The sequence below is a fragment of the Myotis nattereri genome (genome assembly GCF_964212035.1).
Source record: "Myotis nattereri genome assembly, chromosome: 1".
Classification (NCBI taxonomy): Eukaryota; Metazoa; Chordata; class Mammalia; order Chiroptera; family Vespertilionidae; genus Myotis; species Myotis nattereri.
The window spans coordinates 42,206,882-42,231,948 of record NC_138075.1 but is presented as its reverse complement, the minus strand read 5'-3'; the positions used below and the strand labels follow the sequence as shown (position 1 = coordinate 42,231,948).

The following is a 25,067-nucleotide window of genomic DNA, read 5'->3' as shown; positions in this document are numbered from 1 at the left end:
TCTGAAATACTTGCATCCCCAGGCTGAGCTGGGATATGCAAGAAGTGTTTAGAGCTTGCTCAGCATGACACATTCAATCATGTCCTATAAATGGCATGCCAGTCAATGGGCTGGAAAGAAAGAATCAAAAAAATGTTGTAACTGCTTCTCCTTTATTGGTACAAGATGGCAACGTGTAAAATGAAAAGGCAGGCGATGAGGGAGGCAGGTGCGTCTGACTGCTGGAGAGCCAGACGAGCCTGGTGCCGCGGAACTGGGAGGAAGAACCATGGCAACTGCTGAGAGCTGTGACAAGGACCAAGTTTTAAAACTGCTTCCCCCACCACCAGATAAGATGCCAGCTCTCGCAGAGCCTAAACACACCGCCTTCATGTCCTACCTGCCACGGGCACTGTTTTATTGTTTGGGGATGGGACTGGTTAGCTTTTCACAACTGAAAATGACAGGGTCATGGAGGAGAGATCTGTTTCTAAGAACAGCTAGAAGCAGCAGACACCAGATCATCTGGAAATAACTGAATCAAAAAATGTATAAACATAAAGCATGCATAGAAACATCAGCTCTCCCAAAGCTGAAAACGGATGAAAACATTCAAACGACAGAAAAGTTAGCCATATGTGTCCAAAAGGCAAGTAAGGAGATTAGCAAGCAGTTGGTAACTGAGAAAAGCCATGAACTCCCTCAGGCTTCCTGTCTGCATCACAGCCATGCGGTGTCATGGACAGCCACACCTGCAGTCCAGATGGATGTGTCTGTCCGATCCCTTACCTCATGGTGGTCTCCGGCCGGAACATGTGAAGGCCTTGCTTCTTCTTCTTCTTCTTCTTCGAGGGGCTCAATCACTGTCACCTCTGCGAACTCCTCCACGGATTCTTGAAACTCCGGTAAGGACCTTCGTCCATAACGCTTCCCACCTCTAACGTATTTGGGCTGAGCTTCTAATGAGCAGTCTGGGCAAGGAGACAAGAGTTGAGGCCACATTACAGGACAATCTCAGCCCTGAGCTGACACTCACAGCCGTCAGACACAGCCTCTTATACCAGCCCCAAAATAAACCACCAGCATTTGCCAGCTGTGATGGCCGAGGGTGTGTGTGAGCCACCAGGTCAAATGCTGAGCACGGCTTCTAATTCTGAAGGATTTATCGCACCCGAGTACCTCTCTGCATATGATGGGAGAGATGCAATGCCGGCAGGGACGGATTGAGTTAAAAGTACAGAATGGAAAGATCAGGACAAAGCAATGGGTCATATTTGTTCTGTTTATTAAGCTGGTGTTTTGCAGGAAAGGGAGAGGGGGCGATCATACTAACAAAGAGACACACTGGAGGAAGTCTTAGAAAGTCATGATAAAACAAACACCGCACCAGCACTGTAAAGTTAGTATTCACACCTACTAGTGACTAATTACTAGTTACTAGTTACTAGTCTGAAACGCACCCTCTCGGACCTCAGTGGCTCCTTTGTTAACCATCCTCCTTTCTGATCTATCAGACAAGCAGGATGAGAGAACAAAGAAACTGACACAGCAGGTCCAAATCAATTAATGACAGCTCATCGCCTATACCCGTGGTCGGCAAACTGCGGCTCGTGAGCCACATGCGGCTCTTTGGCCCCTTGAGTGTGGCTCTTCCAAAGCCTTAGGAGTACCCTAATTAAGCTAATAACAATGTACCTACCTATATAGTTTAAGTTTAAAAAATTTGGCTCTCAAAAGAAATTTCAATCGTACTGTTGATATTTGGCTCTGTTGACTAATGAGTTTGCCGACCACTGGCCTATACGAAACCTGGCATCCAGAGCTCATTGTAAAATTAAACGCTGTGGAATTAAATAGCAAATGTGAAACTGCATTAAGAAAAGTGGTGTATTATGTTTTTTCCTTCTTCAAGAGTTTCAGTGTGTACAAAATAAAAAGACTTGTGCATAGCAGAGAGTCATCTCTTGACCTTAAAGGACTTCAGCATTTTGACATAATGTGTCACAGGTTCAACATTCACCACCACCATCACCACCACCACCATCACCACCATCACCACCACCATCACCATCGCCATCACCATCGCCATCATCACCATCACCACCACCACCACCATCACCACTACAAACTATCCTGTTTTCCCTTTAACAGCTTTAAAGCAATAAAATAAATACTTCACTCTATGCACATGCCATCTTAGATATAGGTTGTTTTCTGTTGTTGTTGCACAGAATTAGGAGAAGAAAATACTTCATTAACACACAAAAGACTGGCAATACTTTGATTCTTATCACCTACACAGACAGAATGTCTCTCTGGAGAACAAAATCTGTTCTGTTTGAACATAACAGCCCTAACAAGATATGTCTGAACTCATGCATGTAGATTTGTAGATAAGGTATGGACACACACCAACAAAATGCGGGTGGCTGATGAGATAAGAATGAAAAGTGAAAAACTTTTCCTTTATCATCACTGAAACCCTTCGGGGTTCGCCATTACTTGGTAGTTTCCCTGGAAGGATGCGTGACCTGGTTTGACTATCTTGGCCCCCCTCCCCCGTTGCCCTTCCTCTGTATAAACTCAGATTTCACAGATGCAGTCAGAAGCATCCTGAAAATGCTCAGCAGAGCTCAGAGTGAAGTACTTATGCTTGCTCTATAATTTCTAGCGATATTTATACCCAGCTCTTTAAAAGTCCCAGCCAAGTCATTGTATTAGGTCGAGAGATCCTCTTACAGTTGTACTGAGGCATACAACATTTATATTGAAACCCGCATGCACATATGAAGGTACCTTTTATCAGAAGAGAGTGTGTCAGCCTGTGAGTATTCAGGATCGGCCCAGACACCCGAGCTACTTGTTGGCAGCTGACACCCACAGATGCTAGTCAGATAAGAGGCAATGCAGAACCATCCTTAATTTATGACATATTCTTAAATTTTACTGGCAGACAACAAGATACACCATTAGGGATGATGGGGGCTTGGAAAAGATGAAAAAGAAGACGTATAACATCAGAAACGGGACGCAGGATTTTCCCAGGGGGCCAACAGCCATGGTCTGTGGCCGGAAGTGGCCCAGGAGCTCCGAATGCCCTTTTCCCCAAGGAGAAGCAGCGGAGGGTCACAGCAACCATGTTAGAAAACCCACTGTAATCTAACCCAAGCCCACCTGTGCAGGAAACGACTCCTTAGCCCAGCCGTGGGCAAACTACGGCCCACGGGCCTTTGAAATGAATAAAACTAAAAAAAAAAAAAAAAAAGATCGTACCCTTTTATGTAATGATGTTTACTTTGAATTTATATTAGTTCACACAAACACTCCATCCATGCTTTTGTTCCGGCCCTCCGGTCCAGTTTAAGAACCCATTGTGGCCCTCGAGTCAAAATGTTTGCCCACCCCTGCCTTAGCTGTTTACCACTCAAGACCCCATGCTGCGCAGCGAGCAGGGGTAGATTTGAAACAGCTTTTTTCTAAGCAGCGGAAGGTAACAGATTGTGAACCATTAGGAATCCTGTGGGTTTTGAGTAAATCTATTCACTTACTTATTTTTGTATTGCCAGAAACTTTAAAAAAATTATTTATTTTACTATAACTAATTTTGAGCAAACTTTAAATTAACATTTTTCACAGACTGTACATATACCACAAAGTCAATTTTCAGAGAAACTTCATTAAACAGTATCATCTTTTTGGAATAGGGATATTAGCACACACAAAGGATAATTGGGGTATTAAGGTTTCCTCATACTGAATTTCCCAACTTACCCATTGTTATAATAATGTTATGGTCATAAGGAAACCCCTGTAATGTGGGGAAATAATTACTGTGTGAAATGATTAATGTGAGAAATGTTTGCTGTGTGAAGACCCCAATACTCGGTAACTTCCAAAATGTGGTGAACGCCCCACTATCTTGATGTGAGCAAAGGCACACCGTCTGGCCCACACGGATGAGACACAAGTTGTTGACCACTGGCTACATAAGCAACAGATTTTGTTCTGTCGATGTCTCCCACCTGATGAGAGGAGGACTCCACATCGCTCAGCTCCGTGGTGCCGGGAGCCGGTCCATCCTTGCTGTTTCAAGGGACCTGGCATATATGGCATACTGTTCTTAATATGTTTGCTCACCTTCTTGGCACTATGTGTTTTAACCAAGGTCACCTCTCTGAGAAAGGTTGTTTCCCCAGGTAGGGATTTTCCCCTGAAGTTAGGGAGGGAATAAAACCCCTTAACTAAGTGCCAGGCAGGTAATTAATCACTTTATGAACAATCATGCTTAAGCTACATAATCTTTACTCCCTGGAATGGAGATAAGAATCGCCCTAACCTTTGGAATAGAGATTGATAGGATTGGAATCAACTGGTATAAATACAGACGTAACGAAACTGGCCACAGAACCTACACAGAACCTAGAGACAGAACCTAGCGAGAGAACCTGCCTACAGAACCTGGATAGAACATGGCAAGAGAACCTGACTAGAACCTGGTGACTGAACCTGGCTGGAGAACCTAGCGAGGGAACATGGCTACAGAACCTGGCTGGAGAACCTGGAGAACCTGGCTGGAGAACCTAGCAAGAGAACATGAAAACAGAACCTGGCTGGAGATCCAGGCCAGAAGAGGAAGGAAAGGCATTCCTTCTTCGCCGACTCCGTCCACACCTTTGGGGACCCCTGGACCTGCTGGGGTTGGACCCCAGCACCGTGGGACAAGCCCCTGACTGACTGCTCTGCTGTGCGAGCCTGAACCAAGTGCGGCCGCCTGTCTGTCTCTGTCTTCATCGTCCATCTGTCGGTGTGCATCGCGGGCGGCCTTTGCTGGAGCCTAGGACCCACTAGGAATAGGTAAGTAAACCCTGAGTGATTGCACACTGATTCTGTCTTGTGTGTTCTTGTGTTCCGGTTCGGCTCAGCTGTTTAGACATTGAATCACCAGGGCACAGGCCGTGATTGCTGACTCCTATAACCTGCGTTTGTCCCAGTAAGTCTAGACAGATAATTAATTAATCGGGGCATAATTGGGACACCCATGTAACCAATAAAGAATGAGACCAATCACACCAATGAAAAAGTTACTTCTTAGATTTACACACTCACACATCCCTCTCCTATTCAGAGCATCAGCATCACTGTACTCACAAGATAAAAAGGGGAAAGAGGGCAAAAGGAGATCCAGAGAGCACATACGTGGTCAACAGTCATTGTTAAGTATCTGAAAATTCTATTATTCTCCTTATCAACCTCAATCAGGCCTTTAGAATAGCAGCAGACTACGGAGCAGGAGGCCTCCTGGCGACCTAAAGACATGTACACACCTGAATGGAAGAGTGCCTTCCCCTCCCCCCAACATGCCCAATGAAGACCTGTAAACCCGCAGCCCTGGGGCAAAGTTTATGTATTTTATGAGTGCATCCAGATGTAACTTACACAGTTCAGGGTTTCATACTGGAACGCTTTTTACCTATGGGCCATTTTACATCCTCTTGCTTCCCTTGACATAACTGTACGTAACTGCTCCAATCATGAGCTCCAAGGAGAGATGGGAAACGCCAGTGGAACAAACACAATCATAAAGGAGGGTCCTGCTCTTGGTGTTTTATTTCCTTGGACATATATTTATAATCCTACCTGGATTGCCAAGCATCTAGGTCATTTCCCCTCCATTCCCATTTCCATGGCTCCTATTTTTCATCACTGTTTACAAATAAAAATGGGCCTCGAAGGAATGCAGACAAGCCCTGACTGCCTGGAGGAGTCTTGGATGTCACCCTGGAGACCTTATTACGAGGTGCATCCTACCTGACCTAATTTGATGGTCTAGGCCAGTGATGGCGAACCTTTTGAGCTAGGCGTGTCAGCATTTTGAAAAACCCTAACTTAACTCTGGTGCCGTGTCACATATAGAAATTTTTTGATCTTTGCAACCATAGTAAAACAAAGACTGACATTTTTGATATTTATTTTATATATTTAAATGCCATTTAACAAAGAAAAATCAACCAAAAAAAATGAGTTCGCGTGTCACCTCTGACACGCGTGTCATAGGTTCGCCATCACTGGTCTAGGCTTTATTCCATAAGCGAAACACATGGTTTGATTCCATTTCTAAAAACTGCTGGAGTAATATGGAAGCAACTCACAGTCTCTAGGGAGCAGGTGGGCAAACATTTTTTCAAAAATCTAATTAGAATTCAGAAGACAAAACACAAAGCAAAAAAAATGACAACAAAAAAAAACCACCCCCATTCCTTCTAGCCCTAGAAATAAAACAAAATCTGGATGCCCAGACACCACATTCTTCACTCCACATCTCATCTGTCCCAAGAAGAGGCACCTGTGATAATGTTCACCTCCCAGAAGCAGCATGGGCCTCCTGGCACAGGTATGACTTGTGACCAGAGGTCCCCAGAAGGTCCCGTACTTATAAGAGAAAAACTACAATACAATGTCAGTGCGATAAGCCTCAGGGGATAAGCCAGCTGCAGGGAAAACGCCTGACACTCCCCCACCCAACCCTGTCCCGACTCCCTTCTTCCCCGACTCTGAGGAGCAGTGCCCTCTCCCGGAACCGCCACAGCCACAGGGTGACGCAGAGTGCCACCTGGAAGGCTGAGCTCTCCTGATGCCAAAGGCAAAGCAATGAGGGCCCAGAGGAAGCGGAGACAGTTACTCGAAAGCCTAAACACTAGTCATTCAATCAAGGCTCTGTTTGCAAAAACACAAGCCAAAGAGCTGGAATGCAGCAGCATCCAGAGCACATGATGGGACGTGAAAGCAGAGTTTCAAGATGCACTCCAGTATGAGGCCGGGTCACATAGCTCATGTTTACGGAACATCTGCCATGGTGCTATCTTGTACCTACTGAGCGATAATATGGATATTTTATCATTTTTTAAATCAAATGTCCTTGTTCCTAAAAATGAGGGTATTTCCAGGATGCAGAAGACAGCCCTGCCTTTTTGGTGCTGATATTCTTATTTTGGAATTGCTCATGCAGGGCCTTGCTGACTGTCTCCCTTCCTGCCCCATTTAGTCAGCCCAGGAAATCACTCCCAGGCCTGTACCTCCTTCCAAAGGAGTACCCTAGTCTGAGGCTCTCCAAACTGCACTTCTGCCCCGCTCACAGGAGTCCTGAAGTCTATGTGAAGATAAGACAAAAATGAAGCAGGTGCAATGGTTAATGGTTAAGCACTCCAGAAGCTTCCCTGGGAAAAAGCAGTCGTGCAGCAAATGAGCACTGCCCAGCCCACAGCACATCCCCGCCTCCTCGCCTCCTCTGACTGCACCGTTACACAGGTATCACACAGTGAGAGTGCAGCCACACCGGATTCTACAAGAGAGAACAGGGAAGAGAAAGCATCAAAGGGGAGACCAAGACAATCAATAGTGACTGCCAGAAAGAGAGAGAGAGAGAGAGAGAGAGAGAGAGAGAGAGAGAGAGAGAGAGAGATGGAGAAAGACATAGAGCAAGCATGTCAAACTCAAAGGCTAACACGGGCCAAATAAACAAGGTTTAAGTTTATGTGGGCCGCAAAAAAAAAAAAAAGCTTCAATTTTCGTAGAAACGTAGGTTTATTTCAATAGAGACATGCTAAATATAAAGGGCTGCAATAAATGAGTAATCCTTAACATAAAATAATAGAACATTTTAATAGAAATTAATTTTTTCTTGAACATTAACTTGCCAGACACTGAATAACTGCACAAGTAAATAAGCGTAACGCAAATAAACCTATTTTTCTTGTTCTCTGAAAGTGAAGTATTTCCTGTTGCGCACACCACACAAGTCAGTCCAAGACGAATGACGTGGCCATCGGCTGCTAAAATATTCGCTGCTAGTATTAGTGGAGAGAAATGGTGCGCCTGTGCATAAGGTGCATAAGGGAAATGAATGTAACATGATTATAGTAATCAGTCATTAGTGAACGTTGTAGTTCGTTATTGATAATTATGTATAACAGGATATTGTAAGAATTAAGTTACAAAATTTTTATTAAAACGTTTTTTACATACCGTTATATTGTGGGCCACATGTGGCCCATGGACCGCAAGTTTGACATGCTTGACATAGAGAGATAGACAGATTGAGACTGACAGAGAAGGGGTGAGAACAGAAGATGGGCATAGACCCAGAGGCTAACGGAGGGCAGGGGAAGTCAGACCAGGAGGAACAGATGGGGGAGCAGACCAAGAGGTTAAGGAAAGGTGGGGGGAGGGGCAAGGAGGAGAGGAGGGTAGAGGTGAATTTGAAAGGTGGAAAGAAGTGAGGTGGGGCTGTCCCAAGGAGGGGAGGGGAAGAGGAAGGCCAAGAGAGAACAAACATTAAAAAGACATCAGAAAAGCCTTCCAACATGACCCGCCATTCCTCTGCCTCCCAGGGTGCTCCCAGCCCCTCAGGAGGTCCTCAGCAGGCAGGACCATCACCCCACACTGTGCACACAGCCCTGCTGGGGCAGCAGCCTCCGGGCCCATGTCACAGTGCTCCCAGCTCCTCCTCTCTGCTGATGCACGTGTTCAGCTGGAGCTTCAGGGTCCTCCCTGGATGCAAGGGCATCAGTTCCTATCAGTCTCAATGAGGCATCTTGCCAGAACACAGCTGTCTCCAGACGTACAGGTAACGGGGGTGGCTCAGAATAGCCTTGCCTGGGAGGGATTTTGGATGGGAAGGTTAGCATGCAGGAGGGTGACTGCGGGTGAGGATCAGTCAAGAGAAAACTCTTTTGAGTAGATAATGATGATAGGATTGTTTCTCCAGCCTTCTCCTGGGAGGAGCCAGGGGTCAGGGAGAGCACCCACATGGGGCCCCAGTGCAGCAAAGTCAGGGAGAATCTCACAGCCCTCAATCTCCCAGCAAATTTCCTTGACCTCATTTTTTGTAGTGGGTAAGCTCAGTGGCAAATGCATAGTGACGTTATCCAGTCCATCATCTCAGAAACTAGAGCTGCCTCCCTCTCATTATTGCCCTCATTTTCTCTTCCTTTCCCCCCTTTCCCTTCGGCAATGGGCTGATGTGAAAGGGACACAGCAAAGCTCTACAGCTCCTTGTAGAAATGATCATCGATCATTCCCTGTTTGAAACCTTCCCATACACTGAAGTTGAAATAAACTTACAACATCAGCAGAACTCCTGAGTAAACTGTTTCACTATAAAAATTCTCACCACCCCTATTGATTTAATTTTAAATAACATGAATATGTTTTTGCACACATCATATATTTTTTAAAGGTTGCCTTTTTACCCTTAATAAAATCATCATAACAATAAGTATTTTCTACAGCACAGTTTAATAACTGCTTAGTCTTTGATTATACAGATACATCATAATTTGCCTAACCAATACATTATCAAATATTTATGCTTGATATATATTTTTCCCTATTTTAAATGACTATCCTTATACGCATGTCTTTGTACACATTCATAATTATTTCTATAGTATGAAATCTAGCCAAAGGCATTTTTATAGTTTTTGGTGCCTAATGTTTTTCATAATTCCAGAAGGTCCTACCATTTTACCTGACCACCATTGGGTGGGAGTGTTTCCTGTCCCCCCTGACCTCATGAACTGACTCCCCACACTGTCATCTGCTGTTGGTAGTGATAGTGGTAGTGGTTTCATTTTGCTTTAAAAAATTTTTTTTTGTTGATTTAAGAGAGAGGGGAAGGGGGGGGGGTAGAAACATTGATGTGAGAAACATGGATTGGTCGCCTCCTGCATGCACCCCAGCCAGGATGGGACCCGAAAATACCTGGGCATGTGCCCTGACCAGGAACCGAGCCCACAACCTTTCAGTGCATGAGACAACACTCAGCCAACTGAGCCTCACCAGCCAGGGCTATTTTGCTTTTAATTTATGGAGGAATGTTCTGGTCCTTGCAGGTAGCATCTCACAGATACAAGGGAACAGGAGTCTAAATTCTTCCTTATCTTATTTAACCAAAGAGAGGGCAGCAGAACATGCCTGTTGGGCTATCTGTATAACAACTCTTAAAAACAGGAGGGCCTGGCCCAAGGCCTCTGAAGATAGATACAAACCCAAATCTTCAATCATTGCAATTCAGGACCTCGCTAGCCCAATGTCTGGTCATCAGGCCCACTTCAAGGCACATTATAGCCAACTGAGTGAAGGGTGTCTGTTTATTACAGTCATAACTTCTTCAAAATATAAGGAAAATAATTAAAAGTAGGGTGGTTCCTAGAATTAGGAAGGTTTATTAAAAAAGAACCAAAACCATGTCTAGTCTTATTTTTCTACTGCCTTGGCTTTTCTGAACCTGAGTTTTCCCTCACCAGATAAACAAAGGAAAGATATTTCACATCGACCATTTCAGGGAAAGAAAGGGCCACCTGCATTACAGAGCAGAAATCTACTGCAAGATGCATCAAGTGAGGACAAACTCTCGGAAGGCAGATCCAGGCAGCATGTTGGTGCTACGCCGCTCACAGCCTGTGCCAGCAGTTCCATCCAAACACCCTCTACTCCAAGGCCGTAGCAAACTGAATAAATGACTAATAATTAAGTTGTCCCTCACTTCTTCCAGGAAAATAATTTAAAAACAAAATTGTAGATGTAGATATGTGGGAGTGATGCCACTGGCAATGCTAATCAGTTTGGAATTTACAAAAGGATTCCCTACAAGCCCAATCCATTTTTCTGCCCTTATCTGAATTTCAGTATTTTTCATTATATTGTCATATTGTTGTTGTGGTTATTTTTTGCCTTTTTTTTTTTAAAAGAAAACACTGTCTTCCTAAAATTTATAATTATAAATATCAGAGTTAAAAGGATGCTGAAAATAATCTAGTCCATACCTTCTAATTCTAAACATAAAGAAACCGTACCTGAAAGAAGATATAAATGGCAGAACCTACTAAGACTATGGAAATAATGACTTCATTCCTTCTCCTCTCAAATCCTATAATAGCTTTGTTTTTGTATTATTTATAGATAACTGCCTTTTATTAGGGGCATATGATAGCATGTCATATACTGGGCATCTGTCTTAGGAAGCAAAACTTTATAGTATCAATTTATGTTAGGTAAAATCTTACAGAAACAGAAAGCTACGTTTTTTATAAAAGTAGATAATGTCATTCAGATATTAGGAGACAACACAATGCAATCTTGGAGCTGAAGGTATTCTAAGTATTTTCAGTACAAACACTTTAACATACAAAGTGACCACCCACTTAGAAGGGCCTGGACAGTATTTCATAACTCCCGGCTCCAGGCTCTTCCCACCACATCAAGCTGGCTTTTCTATATTATGATCTGGTACAGCATCTTGGATTTTTAACACATAAAAATCATCGATGTTATAAAATATCAATTCATGACCCATTCAGTTTCTAAGGCTATGTAGGTACTATGGCCCTCCTATGTTTTTAGTCATTTTCCAAAGTCTAGGAGATCCACTGATTTCAAAAAGCAAGACAAAAATACCACAGCTCTCATGGTAGAAAATGAATTAAGTACTGAACAGCCAAATAATGCTGAGGGCACAGGCCTCCCTGTCACTAATGATAAGGTGAAACTCACTCGTATTCACGCCTTCCTGCTGCCTCTGTCCGACTCTTCCAGGCTGCATTGACTAAGGACCAGTTTATCCCCAGCTCATCCATCTGAGTGTCAACACCCTGAACCTAACAGCTCCTGAAGTCACATCCCCTGGAAGTACAGCGTCAGCCTCCTCTTCTGCCACTATCTGTGAGAATTTAAGCTACGTCCCTCTTCAGGCCTCAATTTGCTCATGAAAAAAATGGCAGAGTTCTCTCCAGCCTGACAATGATATGGTCTATGATTTAAGGGACAGCTATTTTCATAAAGGGAAAGGAGGGGGTGAATTCGGGTGGCCTCTTGATATACCGATTTGAGTCCTGACCTTTCTCTGTCTCTCGTCAGCCGTTCAGCCTGTGGGTGTAGAGTCACATTTTGGAGTGTGTGGGAGGACGTTTGAGTAGAAAGAAGTGCACGATCCTCAGACACAACTGGAAGAGCCAGACAGAGATGGGCAAAGACAGAACAAGCAGAGAGGCTCAGGAGCAATGCGGGGAATGTGGGACGAACGGCTGCCTCGCTGCCTCCTGTGAGATAGAAGCCTGCACTGTATCCTGCCAGCAAAGTGACATTAATGCAGGATGAAATGCTACCCACAAGTACTCTTCTGCTTCATTACATGGAATCGGGGCAGCTCTGTAACAAAGGCTTGCTCCAGCCTACCCAAAAGATGGAGCACACAGCAGCACTATAAAAATCCCTGTGTGTGTGGTCCTGGAAGACTTGTCCAAGTCGGTCTTGGCCAGCACAGCATCAAGGCATGCACAGAACTCTCAAATCACCATCTGGAGCCAGAGTCATAAACGTTACCTCTGAGCTGCTACCAAGCTCAGCCAGCCACCGTCTATGTCCTTATCCCATTATGTAGGTCCTAACACTGCATAACTGTAGGGTACACCCTTCACATTTGAGGTCACCACAAATCTGTCTATATATTATGACAACTTCCTGGCAGGGGACAGTACAGGTTTTGAAGAAAGGACAGCAAAAGGATCATGTGGACTAGTAGCAGGGCGGCCCCTTCCAGACCTGCATAAAAGCACATTACAGTCTCCAGAAAAATACGGAATTTATGCTTCCACTAGGGGCCCGGTGCACGAAATTCGTGCACTGGGTGTGTGTGTGGGGGGGGGGGGGGAGTGTCCCTCAGCCCAGCCTGCCCCCTCTCACATACTGGGAGCCCTCAGGCGTTGACCCCCATCACCCTCCAATCGCAGGATTGGCCCCTTGCCCAGGCCTGATGCCTCTGACAGAGGCGTCAGGCCCGGGCAGGGGACCCTCATTTCCCCCCATCACTGGTTCTGCCCCCAGCCCAGGCCTGATGCCTCTGGCCCACACGTCAGGCCTGGGCAGGGGACCCCCAAGCCCCTCCGATTGCTGGCTCTGCCCCTTTCCCAGGCCTGATGCCTTGGCCAGAGGCGTAGACCCCCATCACCCTCCGATAGCCTGATCAGCCCCTTGCCCAGGGTTGGCGGCGTGAGTGGGGTGGACACCGCAGCCGCCCCGCCGGCTCGTGTCCAGGTCTGCCGGCCAGATCGGGTCTGGGCAACCGCTGGCACTCAGGCCCCCAACCCGCTCTCTTGGGTTGGCAGCGTGAGTGGGGTGGACACCGCAGCCGCCCCGCCGGCTCGCGTCCAGGTCTGCCGGCCAGATCGGGTCCGGGCAACCGCTGGCACTCAAGCCCCCAACCCGCTCTGGTTGGGGGCGTGAGTAGGGCAGACACCGCAGCTGCCCCGCCGGCCTGTGTCCTGGTCAGCCAGCGGGATCTGGTCCCCAGGGACCGCCAGCACTCACGCCCCAAACGCGGGTTGGTGGCGTGAGTGCAGGCGGACGCTGCAGCTGCCCCGCCGGCTCGCGTCTGGGTCTGCCGGCCGGATCGGGTCCGGGCAACCGCTGGCACTCAGGCCCCCAACCTGCTCTCTTGGGTTGGCGGCGTGAGTGGGGTGGACACTGCAGCCGCCCCGCCGGCTCGCGTCCAGGTCTGCCGGCCAGATCGGGTCCGGGCAACCGCTGGCACTCACGCCCCCAACCCGCTCTGGGTGGGGGCGTGAGTAGGGTGGACACCGCAGCCACCCCGCTGGCCTGTGTCCTGGTCAGCCAGCGGGATCTGGTCCCCGGGGACCGCCAGCACTCATGCCCCAAACGCGGGTTGGTGGCGTGAGTGCGGGCGGACGCCGCAACCGCCCCGCCAGCTCGCGTCCAGGTCTGCCGGCCGGATCGGGTCCGGGCAACCGCTGGCACTCACGCCCCCTACCCGCTCTCTGATGGTGCTGTACCATCCTGCCTGCAATATGCAAATTAGCCACCATCTTTTTTGGCGGTTAACTGCCAATCTTAGTTGGCAGTTAATTTGCATATCTCACTGATTAGCCAATGAAAAAGGTATCGTTCGTACGCCAATTACCATTTTTCTCTTTTATTAGTATAGGATTATCTATGCTCATGTTAACTACAATGTGGTGATGTCACCCTAGCTCTATTCAGGGTCCCTAGATATTACACTATTGTTATGAAGATGACAGACAACCTTAAACGAGGAAAAACATCAATAAAATGGGAGGCCCCAGAAGAGCAAAAGTCCATGTTCGAGCAGGGGCCACCTACAGAAATTTGAATGTTAGTCTGGAAGGCAATAACCTCCCTCCCAGGCTCACTGTGGGCTTCCCAGGCTCTGGCCGGCCTCAGGTTAGTGATAACCTTCCCAAGGGTGGTCACCATCTGCAAAAGGGGGAGAGTAGACCCGGAATCCAACAGTGCTAACCACAGCATTCGCACACGTGACACGAATCTGGAGCACTTCAGAAGGTGGACGAAGAACTGGATCACCAGTGAGGATAAGAAATGAGTTCCCATCTGTGCTTCGTCTAAATAGGTCACATTGAATGACTCCTCGTAGCGGGAAATGTTAATGATTTCTCCTCAGTCTCAAAAACTGGACGATATTTTTGATGTTCTTCTTTTAAAAGTAGAGTTTATTAAGGTAAATAAAAATCTTTACAGAGTAAATTCCATCCTGTTAGTGCATAGTTTTGTGTGTTGGAAAAACTCATGAAATCTGTAACTACCACCAATAGTCCAAGATATTAAACAGTTTCATCACCACCACCCCAAATTCCCTCATACCCCATTATAGTCAAACTCTAGCCCTCGCTCAGTAACGACTGATTTGATAAAACTGGACTATACTTAATTCAAATTTCAACACTGTTTAAACTTTCCCTTAGATGTTTATCATATTTCATCGATTCTCTCTCTCAACACACACACACACACACACACACACACACACACACTCACACAAATACACACCTAGATTTAAACAGTGAAATTAGGATGTGTCTTACAACTGATCCCATTTTACCATAATTGGCAACAAGTTTTCTTCTTAGATATACATAAAATAATGTGTTTTATAATCTATGGTGCCTTTTTAAAACTCAATGAAATATATTAAAGCCATTAACATTTGAATGCTTACTATGGGTTCAGCATTCCACTAGGCCCTGAAAATATAAAAATGAATCAAGCCGAAACTGGTTTGGCTCAGTGGATAGAGCGTCGGCCTGCGGACTGAAAGGTCCCAGGTTCGATTCCGGTCAAGGGCATGTACCTGGGTTGCGGGCACATCCCCAGTGGGAGATGTGCAGGGGGCAGCTGATCGATGTTTCTCTCTCATCGATGTTTCTAACTCTCTATCTCTCTCCCTTCCTCTCTGTAAAAAAATCAATAAAATATATTTTTTTAAAAAATGAATCAAATGGTCCACAAGAAACTTTTACTTGAGGGAGGGAGATAAACAATTATAATAAAATGTAATCATGTCTATAGTGGAGTGTTATCCATTCACTGGGAGCTAAATAAAAATATCTCTAGATTGGCCACCCTTCTTCTTTCAGGCAAAACTCCCCTCCCCCCGAACCCCCAAGCATATCCTTCCATGCACACAGGAAATAGGGGCAGAGGAAGTATCATTCGGCTTCCCTGCTCATTCCAGGAATGAGTTATTGCCCACCATCTGACATATTGCCTAGGAACAATCGAATTATTTCTTCCACAATTCGTTGTTGTCGTAGGAAGTCTCATTTTAGTGTTCAACAGCTGCAAGGCTTTTATGATAATATCAAAAGGCATGTCACTGAAAATAACTGCTCAATCTGGGAAAGGCAGATGCCCCAAATCTCTCACAGACATGCTTCGAGGTCCCCAAATTCTTCCCCGCACAACTTTGAAAGGGGAATGTAGAGAAAACAGGTAGTGTCCTTACCTGGTTCCTGAAAGTGTTCTTCATCTGATAGAGTTCTAGACAAGATAAGTATTAATGCTTCTTTAAACTGGTCAAAATGCACCTAAAAACAAGCAATTAAAAATAAATTCACAACAGTTCCCACAGTCTTAAGGTAACGAACCCATCTACATACAAGGTACCAGGACCATTTGTTAGCAGCCTGAGAGCCTTGAAGTAAGTCATAACCTGCTTTTGTCCCCTTTTCCCTCCCCTTCATCTCTCTAAAGCACTAGAGAGAAAATGGGCTGATTATTTTTGACACCACAGTGTCAGAAATGCTAATATCAATATCAATATTTATTCAACACAGAGTCATAAACGCTAATATCAATACATATTCAAAACCTTCTTTAGAAACACAGAAGAGGATGTGTTTGGAACTCTTAACTACTTTTATTTTTCTGAGCAAGACCAGAAAAGAAAGATGTTATGTTAGATATTAGGAAAAACTTCCCAAGTAAATGATCCATTGTAATGATGCCCCAACAATGCTTTTATCTCTTAAGATTTCTAGAAAGAAGTAAGTTACCTTTTGAGGATGACTTGAATACTGTCTTGCCTGGGGCAGGTATGTAATATTTATGTCCCAAGGCCCCTATGACTCTATAAACAAGCAGGAATCGATAGCAAACACAAAGGATAAGAGGACCTTGGAAAGCATTGTCCTGAATTCTTAAAAACACAGTTACCTTGACTTAAGTAGGAAAGAACCTGAGCTTTATGGAAGTAAATACTTAGAATAGGGATATTGCTTTGGCTAAAGGGGTTAATGATTTTCTCTCTGGCCAAGGATACTCTTCTATAATGTGAATGTGTGGGATCTCACCATGGGTCAGAGAGAGATTGTATTTCTTCTCACCACCATTCTAGCTTGATAATGTGGCATCTACTTATACAGAAGCCCATATTAAACACAAAGTCAGCAAATTCGTAATCTGTGCTGTTTTGGTCTCTTTGGATATCATTACAAAACAGTGCCTAGGAGTTTAGATATAGGTGACAGATTAAAAAAAAGAAAACCACTTTCAAATTAAAACCGGAAAAGCAACAGACCTCATTAGTAATCTAAACAATGGGAGAAAAAGCATATAATGTCTTATCCATGCAGATCAAGGCAAAGGAGAGGAATCCACTGAGACTCTTGTCATAAAATTGTATAACACACACACACACACACACACACACACACACACACACACTAGGCCAGGGGTGGGCAAACTTTTTGACTCGAGGGCCACAATGGGTTCTTAAACTGGACCGGAGGGCCGGAACAAAAGCATGGATGGAGTGTTTGTGTGAACTAATATAAATTCAAAGTAAACATCATTACATAAAAGGGTACGGTCTTTTTTTTTTTTTTTTTTTTTTTTAGTTTTATTCATTTCAAACGGGCCGGATCCGGCCCGCGGGCCATAGTTTGCCCATGGCTGCACTAGGCCCTGAAACTTACCAGACTCTCCCAAAGCATTGAATGTGATGTCCCTACCACATTCGTTTTGATTAATTGGAATTACATTCTAAAATCATATTCCTTCAGATCATGCAGACTAAAAATCAGCATAATCAGAGCCAGGGCAGAAATCTGTCAAGGGAGCCAGGGCCATCCAATCAATGAAAGGGTTAAAGATTGCAGAAATGGAAGCTGTGCTAATTAGGTTTCACAGATGACAAATTGCTGAGAAGCCTGGGGAGGGAGGAGGGACCCTGCAGTGTCCCAAGGTCAGAGGAGGGGTTCAGGCCCCTGGCATCCCAGCTCCAGTTCCCAGAGGCAAGGCCACCACCTTTCCAATCAGCCCGTCCACAGACATCACACACCCAAGGGCTCCCCGCTCAGGGGCATGTCCAGGCATTTCTACTTCCTGCCACAGTCATGCCTCCTTGGGGGAGGGGGAGAGAAAGGTGAGGAGCACAGGCTTTTGGTTCCCGTCCTGACTCAGCGACTCATGTCCTCTGTGAGTTGGCTAAATTACTAAAGCTCTCCGAGCTTTTGTTTGCTCATCTGTAAAAAATGGGGCTAACAACTAATATCTATGACTCATTCAACAAACATTTACTGAGCATCTGCTATGCACCAGGCACTGGCCTAGGCCCTGGTGATATAGCAGTGGATGAGTGACGGAGGTGCCTGCTGCCACGGAGCACACATTCTCAGGAAATGCCATGGAAGCCAGGCAGGTGCTGTGTTAAGAGCACTGCATACATTTACAGTATCACCCCCTCAGAGAAGTGTTGGGGAGTTTTGTAAAGTGTCTAGAACTTCCTGGGACTTACTAGGTACTCACTCAGCAAGTGGGAGTTAATACTACTAACAGGTATGAGTAATATTCATCGTCACTGTCTCCACCACTTTTACAGAGAAATGGGGCCGTATTCTCAAGGAAAGCAACTGACCATGACAGTGACCAACAAGCTGAGTAGGAGTGAGTGTGTGTGTGTGTGTGTGTGTGTGTGTGTGTTGCGGGTGGTGGGGGGTGACAGCAGGGAAGCCAGGAGCCTGCCTCGCCCCCGCGCTCTGGGAAGCTGTCCAGCATCGGAGCAAATGACCCAGTCTACTGTGTTTAGGGACCCCAACTCCAGGTTTCTTCTCTGTCTTAAGATATTAATGGAGGTGACCTGAATGAAACCTCTCATTGCCAATGTTATGAAATGAACAGAAAGAGGCTCCTGCTTCGGAAGGGAGGTGCTGGCCTTGAGACTTTCAAATCCTTTATCCTTGTCTCGGGGCCTCTGCTGGGTCTTCTGAAGATATTTTGAGAGAGGTAACAGGAAAGAGCCCTTCTGAATTCTGTCCTGGCAGTTCAATTCAGTGAGCATTAGCCATGAAAGTCATCCTGGGGCCTCTGCACCCCAAAAATGACCAAAACAGCTATAATCTGGAAGTTAATTCTAATCAACTCCCAAGGCTTGAATGTACCATATTTAAGGGACGCTTAGGCCTCATACAAGCACACGCACCTCTGAGACAGTATCAGCCTCATGTGCAGCTGCTCTCTCTCAGCCTCGGGGATTTACTAGTAGGCAGCGGTCACCAACCGATGGTCTGCGGACCACTGGTGGTCCATGAGGTCCGAAAGGCTGGCGACCGCTGATTTAGAGTACGGCAGACAATCGGGACACATGCAGTGGAGTCCAAAGCTGAGGACAGCACCCTGAAGCCCTCAGTCCTCTCACAGAGAACGCCACAGAACCAACTCACAAGCTCTTTATTCTCACTCTACCTGGTTTATTTCAAGCTTCATTATCCCGTTTCCCAAACCTGCTACAGATCAGAAGCAGCAAAAAAAAAGATGGAGTACTCCAAAGCAAGTACAAGAAATAAATACTGACATAGTGTGAAGGAAGAAAGACTAACCAACCTCCCTCTAACAAAAATAGAGTATAAATATTTTGTACTTTAACTATTTTTAAAAACTATATAAATTACATAAAAAAGTCACATGCCCTCAAAAACCTAATAGGTTGGGATTATTTAGTGTTAGGGCAAAGATCTATGTGCTGCTAAGTAAATCCTGCGGGTATCAGTCCTGGCTGGTGTGGCTCAGTTGATTGGAGCATCACCTGGTGCACAGAAAGGTCTCGGGTTCGATTCCCAGTCAGGGCACATACCCAGGTTGTGAGCAACAGATAGAAGTTTCTCTCTCACATTGATGTTTCTCTCTCTCTCCCCCTCTCTCTCTTCCTCTTGCTCTAAAATCAATTTTAAAAATTTAAAAATTATTTTAAAAATCCAGAGGGTATCACTCTTATAGGAGAATAAGTGATAGACCAAAAAGATTTAAACGATCAAGAAAAATCTTATAATGCTTAATCTACTCTTTAATAGGGCAAGGCATTAGTAAAAAAAGTTTTAATCCCCAATGGTTAACCTATTTTTTCTTTTAAAAGGCTGCCACTAATCCAGTTATTAGAAAATGCTATTAATGTGGGTACTGGATAAAACTAGATGAATGGGGGCATTACTGTAGGTTTTTTCTTTCCTGAGCATCTGGTCATCTGGCCATCACAACATCCATGTGAACGGTCAAAGCAGGCATCCCTCCTCAGAACTGAGAGAGAGGCTCAGAGAAGGCCAGCGCCTTGCCCAAGGCCACAGGTCTTGAGGAGGAGTTAGGTGGAGAAGCCAGGCCTTCTCACTGACACATTAAAGTGCAGCAACTCGCCTGCCCCAGGCTGCTCCACCCTGGTCTGACCTCTCAGGGAAATGCCTCAGCTGCTCCAAGTCAAATCCTCAACTTCACACAAAGCCACTGAGTAGAGAGCAGCCCACTGGGGCTTCAGAGGATACAAGATCAAGGGACACAGAACCTCTGCCCTCACGGAGCTTATCAGCTACACTACACTCTAGACCAATGGTTCTCAACCTTCTGGCCCTTTAAAACAGTTCCTCATGTTGTGACCCAACCATAAAATTATTTTCGTTGCTACTTCATAACTGTAATGTTGCTACTGTTATGAATCGTAGTGTAAATATCTGATATGCAGGATGGTCTTAGGTGACCCCTGTGAAAGGGTCGTTGGACCGCAAAAGGGGTCGCGACCCACAGGTTGAGAACCACTGCTCTAGACTCTAGAGCAGTGGTCGGCAAACTGCGGCTCGCGGGCCACATGCGGCTCTTTGGCCCCTTAAGTGTGGCTCTTCCACAAAATACCGACTTCTGCGCATGGGCCACAAAGTTTCATTCGCACTGTACATGCGCGCCTGCACGTGGTATTTTGTGGAAGAGCCTCACTCAAGGGGCCAAAGAGCCGCATGTGGCTCGCGAGCCGCGGTTTGCTGACCACTGCTCTAGAGCAGTGATGGCGAACCTATGACACGCGTACTCATTTTTTTGGTTGATTTTTCTTTGTTAAATGGCATTTAAATATATAAGCTAAATATCAGAAATGTAAGTCTTTGTTTTACTGTGGTTGCAGATATCAAAATTTTCTATATGTGACACGGCACCAGAGTTAAGTTAGGGTTTTTCAAAATGCTGACACGCCGAGCTCAAAAGGTTCGCCATCACTGCTCTAGAGGGTGGGAGGATGGATAGGGGACAAAAAGAAGAAAGTGTATTAGTAACTACAAGGTAGACTCTGGTAAGTGTTCTGAAAGAGGCAAAAACAAGCTGGAAGGGGCCTCTGACCAACTGGCATATCCGACCTGGCCAAGGGGGAGGAAAACAGGGACTTTCATAACATCTGACGTCACCAAGATATTCACAGGCAGAGCTTAATTTAACGCTTTCCAAAATGGACTTATAATGCATTAAATCCACCACATTTTAGAAGAACAGGGTCTATAAAATACTATGCATCATCATTAACTCAGAACTTCGTAATCCAACAATGTCTATCTACGTGACCCTTACTCCCCTACACACCAAAGAAAATCTAAAAATGCAAAAACAGAAACCTGGCAAATTGTTCAAAACCACTGGAGCAGTGGGGGAGGGTGAAAGGGGGTCAATTCTATGGTAATAGATGGAAACTGGACTTTTGGTGGTGAGCAAAAGTGTATAAAGATAGTGAATTATAATGCTGTACACCTGGAACTTATATTATTAACCAATGTTACCTCAATTAAAAAAATATTGGAACAGCTTTAATTCTTAAATTGATCTTCATTTTCTTTCTTGCAAGGGTATATAGATCCTGGACCCTCCACTTTAAACAGAGGTAAATTCCATATCTTTCAAGAAGATAGTTCTCTAATAGAGGCAGGTGACTGCTATTTTCCATCAAGGCTCATGAATACTGATGTGGCAGATAAGCCCCTTAGGGCACAACCCAGAACCGAAATGTTAATAAATGCCCTCTATTGTGAAGAATCTTGCATCAGTGGGCTCACTGACTTCAGTAACTGGAATTTTTAAGTATCATTTTTTTCCCTCCAAGGGAGTTTTACTATTGTATTATGTTAAAATTTAGAAATCCCCACAAATATACAAGGCAATTAAATCTCACGGGGTAACAAGCTCTGGAGCAGTGCGCACCCTGGCTGGTCCCTCCTCATTTGAATAATAATTGCTGCCATTCATTTTACAGGCATTCCTATATCTTGTATGCCTCAAAGGGCAGTTTGCAGCAATGGGAAAATTACATGACTGACTGAAAACACACATGACATTTAAACTAAATTAACAGGAAGACCAGTCAAGTCTGATATTTTCTGTCATGTGTCACCACCGCTTAATAGAAATTTGCCTCATCACTTTTGCTCCCCAAATTTCATATGAATGCTTTTTTAGCAACACAATTTGCCTTTCTGAAAAGAGAATTTAAGCACCACATAAGAAACAAATGCTATTTTAAACCACACACACACACACACACACACAAAAAAAAAACTGCCACAGGAAGTAAAATAAGGAACCTAACATTGCATAAAATCATCTCGTGCAATCTTGGAGATCAAATGCATACAGTTTCCATATGTGTGCAGGCAGTGCTTCAAACAGACCCAAGATGAGAGAGCTGGGGCCAGCATTCAACAACGTGAGCTCATGAAACAAGACAAGGGCCCATGTGACTGTCTTCACACTAAGGAGGTTTGTAGCTCGTATACAAAGGGAAGCCAATGAGAGAACATTTCAAAACAGTGTTAGTTGAAATGGGTATAGAAGTATGGACTCCTCAGAAGGTCAATGTAGAGGAAAATAACGTTTCCGGCATTACGCAAAGAGAAATGACATAGAGGAACAAAGAGACGGAGTTTCATCATGAAAGACACAGTTAAAAATGTTAGATACTAAGTAAAGCATTCAAGTTATTGTAGCTTAGCTGTCATGTACTGCAGACAATGTGGAGAGAGGCAAAGGCCATTTGAAAAGGCAAGTTTTAAAAACCTAAAGCATCTGTATGAAGTTGTGCTCCAAGCAGCCCCGCCTGTGGATAGGAATAGGTGATACGCCCACCATACGAGTTTCTAGCAAATCCATTCTCTACTCTTAAGATGTCTCAGAAAATCACTGCTGGAAACTCGTTATTTATCAAATACCCATTCGAGGTGTGTAAGAGAAGGAAGGAGCGATAGAGCACAGCAGTAAGCTGGGTACCTGGCTCTATGATGGTTTTGAAACACACAGTCTAGGTCAGTGATGGCGAACCTATGACACGCGTGTCAGAGGTGACACGCGAACTCATTTTTTTGGTTGATTTTTCTTTGTTAAATGGCATTTAAATATATAAAATAAATATCAAAAATATAAGTCTTTGTTTTACTATGGTTGCAAAGATCAAAAAATTCTATATGTGACACGGCACCAGAGTTAAGTTAGGGTTTTTCAAAATGCTGACACGCCGAGCTCAAAAGGTTCGCCATCACTGGTCTAGGTGAACCCCAATCACAAGCTTACAAGGAGGGCATTAATGTTTCCCATTATACAGATAAATGACCCGAGACTCAGAATATTCAAGATAATATGCCCATATGGCTAAAATGTGGCAAGAGTCAGTCTATGAATCCACGTCTGACTTCAAAGACGGTGCTCCAATAGTGTACTATCTTGATGTGGTGGGGGCAGGGGTTGAAGGGGGATAGAGAATGAGATTCATCTTTGCATATTTGGAGTCTGAAGAGGCTGTGGAGACAGCAATCATACTCGGGAACTAGGAAATCTGGGTTTCCATTCTGGTGCTGCTTCAAGTGAGTTGCCTGACCTTAGACAAGTCACTGTACTTTTCCAAGTTCTGGATCCCAGGTTTCTCTGTCATACAGATGAGCCTGTAACGGACACTGAAGAACTTTAAGTGCCCTCATGCAGACAAGATGCTACTCATAAAAGTGTCAGTGGGCCCTAACTGGTTTTGCTCAGTGGATAGAGTGTCGGCCTGCAGACTGAAAGGTCCCAGGTTCGATTCCGGTCAAGGGCATGTACCTTGTTTGCGGGCACATCCCCAGTTGGGGGTGTACAGGAGGCAGCTGATCGATGTTTCCAACTCTCTATTCCTCTCCCTTCCTCTCTGTAAAAAATCAATAAAATATATTTTAAAAAAATAAATAAAAGTGTCAGTGGGATATTGTGGGAAACTTAGTGAGCATTCCTGGCCATACCTTCTCTGACGAGAGAGATGATCACTACTGAAATAAAGTAGGTGGAAAAGAAAAGCTGCTTGGTACTTGTTTTCAACATTTGCTGAGAGCACAAGGCCTTCCTTCCCAACGGCTCTCCCCTATGCCCTTGCTTTTGTCAGACTAAATACCTCTAAGAGACTCAAGGTTCACAGTATGCGAAACCAAAGGTAATTCTGCAATGAATTTGACAAGAAAGTGTTAATACAGAATGGAGACAAGTCTTGTAGCCCCTGACTCAGAATGTGTTTTGTCTATAAACGGGAATCACATGCCCTTAGGAGTTTAATTCAACCCCAGATGAGATTATTGTAAAGGAAGAGAGTGATGGAGAGATACCCAGGGTCACAAGACCAACCTAGGAATCAGAAAATACCCTTCACTATTTCAGGTTACTCTATGGTGGTTAAACAGTAAGATACAGCAAAGCTTCAGACATTGAAGAGGTGCAATGAGAAATGTTTCCACCATTCCCTCCAAGGCATTCAAGAAAGCCTCAGATCAATAACATGAAACAGGAGCGTGAACACGAGGTGGTTATAAATAGGCACTACATGACCAAGCATAATTTTGCACAGAGAATAAATCCAACTAATCACTGCCAGAAAGTACTTCTGGACCCTGGCCAGGTAGCTCAGCTGGTTAGAGCATCTTCCCAATACGCCAAGGTTGCGGGTTCAATCTCCAGTTAGGGCACATACAAGAAAAGCAACCAATGAATACACAAATAAGTGGAACAACAAATCAATGTTTCTCTCTCTCTCTCTCTCTCTTTCTCTCTCTCTCTCTCTCTCTTTCAAAATCAGGAAGTACTTCTGTATTTCTGACTTATTTTTCAAATGGTTAAAATGTGTATAAGAGAAAGAAATCTTAAAAAGCTTTTAATGAATTGGAAACAACAACAAAAAAGCAATCCTCCATGTGAAATTAACCTTGACATTTATAAAAGAACTCCAAGCACTTTAAAATAAAAGGTGGGAAAGCTGAGCTAAATTTTATATTTGTACAAGTATCAACTTTTAATAGTAAAAATTTTCAAAATGCCTTTGATGACCAAAGTCTACATACCCATGGAACTCTCCGGAAGCAATGATGAGTTCTGCTTCCAGGTAGCTTGTTCTGAATCTAGAGGGTCCCAGGGCATGGGCCCTTCAGTGTCCAAATTCATATCAAAAGTATAGC

The 25,067-nt window shown here is 44.6% G+C and overlaps 1 protein-coding gene across 1 annotated transcript in view; it reads right to left on the bottom strand.

The window, feature by feature from the left end:
- The window catches only part of NIN (ninein), a 101,248-nt gene that overhangs the window by 62,729 nt on the left and 13,452 nt on the right, over positions 1 to 25,067 (bottom strand). Inside the window, exons 5-6 of the mRNA XM_081110252.1 lie at positions 15,812 to 15,893; positions 769 to 950 (exon numbers count right to left, since the gene is read on the bottom strand). Coding sequence (XP_080966378.1) covers positions 769 to 950; positions 15,812 to 15,893 — 264 coding nt within the window. The remainder of the gene's footprint in view (positions 1 to 768; positions 951 to 15,811; positions 15,894 to 25,067) is intronic.